The sequence below is a fragment of the Furipterus horrens genome, unplaced genomic scaffold (assembly GCF_987537825.1).
Source record: "Furipterus horrens unplaced genomic scaffold, mFurHor1.1.pri manual_scaffold_15, whole genome shotgun sequence".
Taxonomy (NCBI): Eukaryota; Metazoa; Chordata; class Mammalia; order Chiroptera; family Furipteridae; genus Furipterus; species Furipterus horrens.
In genome coordinates, this window is record NW_028327185.1 from 162,941 (window position 1) to 173,012 (window position 10,072).

At 58.9% G+C, this 10,072-nt stretch overlaps 1 protein-coding gene across 3 annotated transcripts in view; it reads right to left on the reverse strand.

The window, feature by feature from the left end:
• Window positions 1–7,174, reverse strand: part of ADORA1 (adenosine A1 receptor) — a 21,508-nt gene extending 14,334 nt beyond the window's left edge. The window contains exons 1-2 of one of the 3 annotated variants that reach the window (XM_090263444.1): window positions 6,937–7,174; window positions 5,492–5,866 (exon numbers count right to left, since the gene is read on the reverse strand). In XM_090263444.1, coding sequence (XP_090119570.1) covers window positions 5,492–5,832 — 341 coding nt within the window. In that variant the 5' untranslated portion in view covers window positions 5,833–5,866; window positions 6,937–7,174. Of the gene's footprint in view, window positions 1–5,491; window positions 5,867–6,192; window positions 6,350–6,679; window positions 6,842–6,936 lie in introns of those variants that run through there. The other 2 variants (XM_090263443.1, XM_090263442.1) reach the window with 2 other exon arrangements.
• Window positions 7,175–10,072: the final 2,898 nt, after the last annotated feature.

A 10,072-nucleotide genomic window follows, 5' to 3' on the forward strand; every position in this document is an offset into this window, starting at 1 on the left:
ACACTCTGGCCCCTGCCTGTGAGGAGCTCCACGCCCCTCTACACCAGCCCTCTGAGTGGCCCCTAGGTCCTGCCCGCTTCCTGACCCAGGACTTTCTTCGCTGCAGCCTGAGCTATTCACTGTCTCCTGCCGCCACGGTCAGCACACAAACAGCCCAGTGTCTGAGAGACATGGAACAAAATGCCTTGTTCCCACTTCCCAGCTCCACGGCGTTGCTGGTCACACTGCACGCCCCTCAGAGGAGACGGCCAGCTGCCTCAGGGTCATTTTCCATTCTCGGCCTCTCGGTCACCATCCTCGGGGCTCCCGGGTCCCACCAGCATGTCTGGGTCTCCTTCACTCCCCAGTGCTGGCACCCACTCTTCTCGCCAACCTCTCAACACCCAGTCCTAGGTCTCCCTCTGCATCTCGGGACCCCATGCAGCCCTATGGGCCCACGTGCCAACGGCTCTCACCCCCAGCCCTGGCCTCTATCCTGACCTCCGCCCTTGAACATCTAGCTGTCTGCTCAGCATGGTACGTGGCGTGAGCCCAAAGTGATCCCGGCATCACCTGCAGCCCCTCCTTCAGTTGCTCTGGACCAAAAGTGTGATCACACTTGGCCCTCCTTTTATCTCATGTGCCACATCCAACCCACAAGCAAACTCTTTGGCTCTTTCTTCCAAATAGATCCACAATTTAAACAAATCTGTGTTTAAAGTGAATAGAATATTGTGTATAGAAAAGCCTACATACTTCAGTAGTCCCTGTCTATATCGTGGTTCACTTATCGCGGCCTCACTGTATAGTGGGATTTTTAAAAATATTATATCTAATTATTTATCACAGATTTTTCGCTATATCGCGGGATTTTGTGATACTGTGTACGTATGCTGTTAGAGTTATGTAGGTTTAAGAGTGTAGAATATGTTTATGAACATAAGTAGTGTTTATAAAAGTGTGGAAAAGGTTAATAAGGGACTGGGAACGGTTTATAAAGCCTTAAAACATATATAAATACTAAAATAAATGTAAGGTTCCTAATTCGTGGATTTTCACCTATCTCGGGGGGAGGGGGCAGGGGGTCTAGAACGTAATACCCACGATAAGTGAGGGAATACTGTACTTCATTTCCTTCATAAAAATTCAAGAATAGGCAAAACCAGATGATTGATAGATAGGTAGATAAATAGATGTGTGGGAAAATTTTCTGGAAACCAAATATAAATACTTATCTGTAAGTGGCAGAATTACCAATGATTTTCTCATCTTTATTTTTCAAATTTTAAACAATAACCCTACATTGATTTTTATGCCTAGAAATAAGGATCAAATGCCACGCTATGGCCTCTATGGCTCCACAACAGGACCCTCGAGCAGGGGCACCTTGGCCTCTACCTGCTTCCAAGAAGCTCAGACCTAGGCAGGGGGCAGGTTGGAAGCCACTGCAGGGAAGTGGCCACCCTTGAAGCTAATCCACAGCAGCTCTGAGGCACTTTGGCAAAACCTACCTGAAGGCCGTCCCTAATTCAAAGAAGTTACCTTTACAATCACAAATCACACTCCCAGTCAGCCCAGCCCCAATTCGCCGTTTCCTGAAGAGCCTGCATTTCTGAGCTCTGTTCCTCCAGAAGGGGTAACTACTGAGAGCAGTTCCTGCCCCAGCCTTTCAGCTTTTGGGGTCAGAGGCTGGGGAGCAAGAGGGATCACTGGTGGCGGGGGCGGGGGTTGGACGGACCTCTTGGTGAGTGACCTTAAACATGCTGGAACGCTGGCTTCTTCCCGTTCTGCAGGTGGGGGGGCTGGAGGGAAGAGCTGGAGACCCATCAGCTGCCCCCAGCCTCTGACGGGCGGTCCTTACCCAGAGGAGGGGGCGCCTACGGCTCCTGAAAGCAGGCTCCACGCCCTGGGGCCCTGGGGCCACAGATGGTGGCCTGGGGGGCGCACAGGCCCAGGACCCCTTTCATTGTCAAGAAAAGCCCAGGCTAGTGGGGAGGGAGGAGGGCTACATTCCTGTGTGAAAGGGAACACACCCTAATCTACCCGATTTCTTGCTCTGCCTGAGCCGGGTCCAGCAGGCCGGCCTCCTCGTCCCGGCTGTGCATCCTGGTCAGCAGCCCAGCTGGGCAGGCTTCCAGCTGTGGACAGAGGCAAGGCTATCAGGGCCTCCCCTGCCCACTGGGGTGAAGGTGAGGAGGGCGGGGAGGACCGTGTGTGGGCTGAGCAGCGAGCCGGGGACGCGGGTGCAGATCAGAGGAAAGAGCTAACACGGCCAACAGCCTCCCCCGCAAACTCTGTAGCACTTGAGGCTGATTCCAGATGCCCTTGGACTCGCTGTGTAAAGGTGGCTGGCCTTGTCTCTCCTGACAAGATGTTCATCTGGGCAAACTTCTGAACCTCCCTGAGCCTCAGACCTCAGTTTATCTAAAAACGTGTCTGTAGGAAGGGGCCATCAGGGGTCTGTGCCAGACAAAGGCTGGGAGCGTTAAGTCAGGTAAAGCAGATAAAGCCACAGCAGCCTGCCTACTTCTTACACCAGGAGCTAAAACCACTACGACTTCCCCAGGACACCAGCACAGCACTGTCAGGGGCAACAATGGGGAAGAGCCACACGGCTGACAGGCACCGCAGAGCTCACGTCCAGCCCCCCAGTCTGGCAGGAGGGGAGGCTCAGACGCTGCACGCTGGTTCTGCAGCTAAGGACGCTGTTAGTCAGCAACACAGCCAGGCTGAGCCTCAGGTCGCGGTCACTCCCAAACACCCACCACCCAGCCTGCCCACAGACAGGGCTTTGCCAGGGAGCCCGCTGGCACTCCTTCCCAGAGGCAGCCCCCCGGGTAGGAACTACCCAGACACCTAGGGTGAGTGGTGCAGGGATAAAAGCGGGAGAGCTCGCTGTGGTAGGAGTAGAGAGCAATAGCATGAAGGCTTTCTGCAAATAATATGCAAAGCACATGTAAATGACCACAGGTCATTGATGAACCCACCATTTCAGGTTTTTCCTTTTTTGGTAACTGGATCACACTACAGGCTGTGACCCCTTTTCCCCCTTGTCTTTCTGCCGAGTGGAAGCAAATAAAACTTGTGGTCGACTGACCCAACCGTGCCCGGCTCAGTGAAGGGCCCAGCAGACACGCCACCAGCTGCAGATACACGCCTCTAGACGCTGGTTCAGGACTCCTCCCCGGTGCCCGGGTCCACGTGCACCTGCGACGGGCTCGGGCTGCCTGGGGTCCTCTGGCTGAGAGGTGTTCTCCCAGACCCAGGAGTCCGGTGACTCCAGGGAGCACTAGGGAGGTGACAGGCAGGGACAGGAGTGGCCTGCCACCTCAGCCCAGCCTCCAGGACCCCAGCTTTGGGAATGCAGCCCCAGCAGCAGTAAGGTTCCTCTCCATGGGCCCTGCAGGCACTGGGGCCTGAGCTGCTGGGCAGCCCTGGAAGCAGGGAGGCTCCAGCTGCAAGAGAAGGCCACTCGGAGGACCAGCCTCTCGGAGGCCTGCCTGAGGCTCAGCCGCATGAGCTCCGGAAACTCACTGAGTCCCATCCCATTACTGAGCACCTGCCACATGCCCAACACCACACGAGGCTTTCTAGAGAAATAGTGGGACAGACAAGATGCAACGCCTGCCCCCATCACTGCCCACGTGCCCTGGTGCCTAGACACCTCCCTGGGAACATGGGGTGGGGGGCATGCATGGGTGGGGACAGTGCCCGCCTATTTAGCCCTACTTTGAGTCTTATGTTAACAATAATGAGATGACAAATATGAACCTCTCGTGTGTAGCTTGCACACAGTATGCCCGACACAGACTAAGTGCTTTATCTCCACCCAGGCATCCCACGAAGAAGGTACAGTGTTCATGTCCCCTTTGGTGGATGGGAGCTGAAGTTGAAGGAGGTGAATGAGTGGCTTTCCAAAGACACACGGCTAGAAACTCACGGCTGTGACTGGAGCCCAGGCCTTCATTCTCAGCCTCTGTGCACACCGCAGTCCTTAGAAAGCAGCCCATCAAGACCCGCAGCTTCTCGAGGTCTGCAGCACAGAAGCGGCCGCCTGGAGGGGCAGGCCTGCAGCTACCCTACCCGCGCAGAGCAGGTAGGGCATGTTCCACCTCTGTCACATCAGGACCAGGCCTCTGCTCACCTTCGCACCCACTGCAGCCAGGATTTCCTGAGCAGCTTCCTGCACCTGCACGTCTGTGTGACTCTCCCGGGGCAGTGGCACTGTGTGTGGTCGGTCAGCAGAGGTCCAGCCACCAGAATGGGCTGCGACCAGCACCACCTGCACAGCTCACCATGACCTGGAACCAGGGCTGTTCAAGGGCTTCCTGGGCTTCCGGTTGCCTGCCCTGCCTCTCTCTCCCCAGAGCAGCAGCTTTCACCCCACCTCCCCTGGGCAACCTGGAGGCTCAGAGGTAGGTGGTCAGGGTGTGCAGGCTCTACTCCCGACCAGCATCAGGAAACCCTCTGGGCCTGAGTGTTCCCTTTACCTGCTCCCCCTGCAGCTTCTAGACAGGAGAAAATGGTACATGAAGAAAAGCTTGCAAAAGTTGCACAAATTTAATGCAAACGGGAGAAACATGGGAGGCTAGGCTGCCTGGGCAAGTTGCCAAGTGAGGCCAGAGGCCCCACGTCCCTGATATGGAAGCTGCTCCAGAGATGGCAGGTGCCAGAGATGGCCAGAGCCCCTCTCCTGCTGACGGCACTCACCAAGGGGCCTCACAGGGTGTCCCCGCAGGGCCGCTGGCCTTGCGCCCAGGCCCTGCCTGGTGATGAGACAGGGGCTGGAAGTCCTGGGAACACAGCCCAGGGTGGACTCATACCCGCGAGACGACGGCCATCATGAGGCCACTTGCCCTGGGGCTGCCAGTGCTGTGGCCACCACAGACTTGCCCAGCTTTGTGACAGACAGGAGTGTTAAGAAAAGGCGCCACATTTCTCCCTCCTCCTCCCTGCAGCAGAGACCCCAGCGCGGGAGCCGGACAGAGGCAATCTCACTGCTCAGCTCCACAGCCTTGGGGGCCGCTGGCTGGCGCGGTTATGAGCATCTGCAGGAGGCCTGCCCTGTCTGACTGCGGCAGCTGCCCCCGACCCCTGGGGAGCCACCCTCAGTCCACACTCACCTACCCTAGCAACTCACTCTCCCCTTCCTCTCCCCCAAGACTGGTGGGCTCAGCTCGCTCTGCCCAGTGCTCGCTGTGACTGTCCTGGTGCCCCCCCCCCAAAGCCCCCACAGCTGGCAGTGTCCAGAGAACAGCAGCAGCATAGCTCGGGGCCCTGGGCACTGCCAGGGTCACATGCCTTCGGCCACCCAGCATCCTCCTGCTTCAACGACAGCTCAGCCTGACACCACAAAGCAGAGGGCAGGGGACAGAGTGGGGACTGGGGCACGATGGCCCAGAGGACATCTGGCTCACTGGGTTCTGTGCACCACCTTCTACCCTCTCGATGACCCTCACACCACCCAGCATGGGCGTGGCCAGCACCTCCCGCTGCTCTGCTGGGGACTCACCGGAGTGGGATCTTGACACGGAGGTAGCGGTCCACAGCAATGGCCAGCAGGGCCAGGATGGAGCTCTGCGTGAGGATGAGGACGGGGCAGGCGAACATGAGGCAGGTGTGGAAGTAGGTCTGTGGCCCAATGTTGATGAGGATGGCGAGTGGGATGACCAGGGCGCCCACGGCCACGTCAGCCACTGCCAGGGACGCGATGAAGCAGAAGGTGGCATCCCGCAGCGCCTGGTTCACCTTCACCGCCCAGATCACCAGCACGTTCCCAGGCACGGAGACCAGGGCGATGAGCACCTCGATGCTGATGTAGGCAGCCTGGAAGCCCGAGATGGAGGGCGGCATTGCAGGTGGAGGCTGGGCACATCAGCGGCGGCACCTGTGGTCAGGAAGCCTGGGGTGGGAGGTCTGCCGGGCAGGGAGGGGACGGGGCTCTGGAGTCCCCTCCCTCTGGAGATGTGCCCTGTTTGGCATAGCTGGCGCCAGCCCGGACTGGCGAGACTCCCTGGCCCTTGCTTGGCCTAATCTCTGACCCCCCACCCCCACTCCCAGAAGTTCCACTCAGTAACTTAAGATAGCAGCACCCTGCCCTCCCCAGGCTTTTTTTATCAGGTGTGAGGCAGCTCCCCAGCACACACCCTACAGGGCTCCCCCATGCTTGGCTCTGCCTACCTAAGCCCAAAGAACAGAATACCAGGGGCTCACCAGCCTGCCTGCTTGATGCCAGGGGCTCCCAGTACTGGTGCTCAAAGTTGGGGGCACCTGGTGCCGCCCAGAGCTCCGGGCCACGCGAGGCTGGGCAGGGTTCCTAGCACCGCGCGCGCGGCTCATCGTCCTCCTGCTCCACCGCAGCCCCGGCCTTTCCAGCAATCACATGGTGCGCCGAGGCTCGGCCCCGGACGCTTTTAAAGAGGTAGCGCCCTACTCTGCACCTGGGACAGGGCTGACGGACGCTGGTCTGGGGAACCCAGCCCGGCATAGGGCGGGGCACGGGGTCTCCTTTCCCCGGCGGACGCCCACCCACCCTGGTCGCTGGGCGCCAGTCTCCCAGCTGCGCTTCGGGCCCCGCTCCAGCTCCGCCGGGGACCCTCGCCCACTCCTGCCCCTGGAAGGGGGCTTTCTAGTCGCCGTTTTCAACCCTCTCCTGCACCCACCTCGGGGAGCCCTGGTGCGGACGGAAACACAGACCTACCCAAGGTCACCAAAGCTGGCAGAACTCACAGCCACCTGAGCAGTTCCGTACAAACGCACCCCAACCCCGACGCCTTCAGCGCCGCCAGCTCGAGGATGCCCGAGAACCCGGGACCGGCGTGCCAGGTCGGGGGATGGAGCCTCGGGCGCTGGCGCGCGGGAGCTGAGTGACACCGGGTCTGCGCACACCGGGGGCGGGGGCGGCGCACCGCGGGCCCTCCCTCCTCGCCCTCCGTCTTCTCCCCGCCCCCTACCTACGCTGAACAAAGGCAATGATTCTGGGTGAGAAAAGCTGGGAAATGGGAGCTTTGCGTAGGGTCCGCTGTGTAAATCCAGCCTCCTGAGTGGTCAGAGGTGCAGCCTCCCTGCGTTCAGTCCGCCTTCCCGATGCATGGTGCCCGGAGAGCAACCCCTGCAGCCGGCCGCGTAGCACCCCCTCGGGCCTCGCTCAGACTTGCCGCACCCCACCCCTCAACCCGAGACCGGCTCTGGGAGACTCCCGCCAGCCCGGCGTGTGCTCAGGAGCTGGCACCCAGCCGCACCAGCGCTGCGAGCGCCCTCCTGAGTCACCGCATCCTTTCTGGGCTCTCAGATCTGTATGTGAGCGATTTCCATTTCACAGATGGGGCACCGAGGCTCAGCTCGATCCTATCCTGCCTCTGGGGCCCCTTTCTGCTCCCCACGCCCGCACAGCCCAGTCCCCTGGTGTTGTAGATAAACAGGCCCCGCCAGGGAATCAGGTGCCCAGTAAATCCTAAGGAGCCCCCAAACAGCACGCTCCCCACTTGGCCTGACCCAGATTCCCTTCTTAGCTGCTTCCTGCGGAAGGTTCGGGTTAGGTGGTCCACTGGCACCTACTGACACCCGACCCCCCCACCCCCGCCCCGCGCAGACCCTCACTCAGAACAGGTGCCTTGCAGACATCCCAGCCTGAGAAATCCTTCCTCGTGGATCATGGGAAAGAACCCTGGGAGAGCAGAGAGTCAGGAAGGGGACCCCATGCCTCTGGCCACACCAGCCTGCTGGGGCTCTGCCCCTTTCTGTATCTCAGGACCCCAGAGAGTTTTGGCCAGAGACGAGGGTCTTTGCTGAATCTTCCCGCGGAGGGGCGATAACTTCCATTTCTGCCTCAGACGGCAAAGTTGCGGTCCCTCCCTAGAGCCCAGGCTTCCGAAGGAACTTCCCCAACACTCCAGGGGGCTCGTCTAGGCTCACGGTGGCCCTGCCGCAGCAAGAAACCTCTGCATCCATCCTCTGCAGCCTGAGCTGCCCCGTTAGAAAGGGGAGATGCCTTGGACACCAGCAGAAGGGTGCTGAGGCTCAGCTCAGGGAGGCCTGGAGAGGCTTCCCCCTTCCAACAGGCAGTGGTTGCTGCGGTCCTTGTGTTACTTTTCAGCCATTCCCTGGCAGGGCTCATGGCGGGCGGGAGGGGGAGGGTTGGGGAGGAGGGAAAGGACCATGGCTGGAAGATTGAAAGAAGATTTATGAGGGCAAGAAAGCCCCTGGCCTTTCCCCCAGGGCCCCTCAAGCCTAGCCCAGTCCGTCCCTGCAGTGACTTCCTTGGAGTCCCGCCCCCCCCCCCCGCCCCCGCTTTCCAGACTGCAATCTAGGTCTCTGCCTCTTCACCATCCCTCCTCTCTGTCCCTTCTCCTACCTCAGAGGCTTCTGTGGGGGAGATGCTGGGTCAATAGGAGGAAGGCCCAGGCGGAGTATTCCCCTCTGGGCCTGTTGGGGGAGGGTGGTTGGGGGATGGGAGACTGCCGGTCCAGGTGCCTCCAGACGGCAGAATATTCTAAACCCTTACATGAGTGTGTGGCTTTCATTTCTTTCTCAACATCATCATCCTTTACTTCATTCATCCATTTATTCTGCTCAACAGATGTGTACTGAACCACTTTATGCAGAGTAAGCTGAGCGCTGGGAACAGAGGTAAAAACGCCACAGTCTCCAGAAAGAGCTGCCAATCAGGTGGGGACCTAAGGCACAAGGGACCCCAAATGACAGTCCCTCCAGTGAGGGTCAGGACACCTGTCACACCCGCATCCAGGAGCACTTCCTCCAGCTGAACGTCAGAGGGATGCGCACGGGTGACAGCTGATGCCTGAAGGATGATGGTTCAATAATGTGGGCCAAGGAGAGGAGCCGTGGGTTGGCTGAGGCTGGGAAGGAGGGCCAGGTCCTGGGGACTCAGACAAGCACCCCTACTTTAGCCAGAGCAGCTCTGCTTTGACTGTTTCCACATATGGCTTCTTGGGATGAGATTTTACTTGAACATAAGATTCTTTTAGCTCTGTAGCTTTAAAAGCTTGAAATTTTGAGGTTCGAGCTAATCTGTCCACTGTACAGATAAGGGAACTGAGACCCAGACAGGCAATGAACCTGTTCCAACCCACGCATGAGTTGGGGGCAGAGCCAGGCCAGACAGGGGGACGTCAGAGGTGAGCCACGCTCAGGGACCCCTTTACCACCAGCCCCTGAAACTCCGAACTTGGTAAAACCAGGTCTTGGCTTCCCCCCCAACCACCCCTCAGGCCGATACACCCAGAGCAGTTCAGGGTTTAAGTACGGCTTCCCATTTAATTCTCGCTGCACACCTGGGAGGTTGCAAAGCAGATGTTCTTAGTCCCCAATTGTAGGTGAGGAACCACAGCTGAGAGAGTCGAGGGACACCAGGCAGCAAAGCTGAGACTCCTCAAGTCTGATGTGTTTTCCTCAGGGTGAGTGGATCCATGGAACCCACTGGTGTGAAAGGGCTTCCTGGAGGAGGAGACTGTCCAGCAGCGCCATTCACGTTCATGCTCAGTGGCATTTCTTAGGGTCCTTCTATGGAAGTGGCACATTCAAAGGTGACTTCCAAGAATCCAGTGTGGGGCGGAGGGCAAAGCTGTGTCTGCCATGCTCAGAACGGCCAGTGCTCCTGGCGGTGCATCCCAGGTGTCGCAGACAAGGGAGGCCGTGTGCTGGGCCGGCACAGGCTGGGGCGGGCCTTCGACAGTGGCCGGAAGCTGTGTTTGTGGAGCAGGGCTGGATACTAGAGCAGGGTTTCATGGGCAACAGAAAGAGAGCTGCCTGGGCAGGACCAGGGGCGGCCGCAGGGTGACAGCCAGGAGCTGCTGGGGCTCCTGGGAGGTCAGTGACAGCCGGGAGGCCTGGACCCCGTCCGGACTCCACTCTCTGGCACTGACTGGGTGAGCCCGGACGGCGCACCACAGCGCTCAGCCTAGGTTCTGAATCGCACCAGCTGCTTTACGTGTTTGAAAGTGCTGCCCAAGCTGTCGTCACGAGACAGATCGCGTGGTCCCCTTGGTTGGTGAGGAGACACTTGGAGGGTTTTTGAACAGGAGCCTGAAGGATCTGAAAGACACTTCTCCCTCCCTTACCCTCTCTCTAAAAA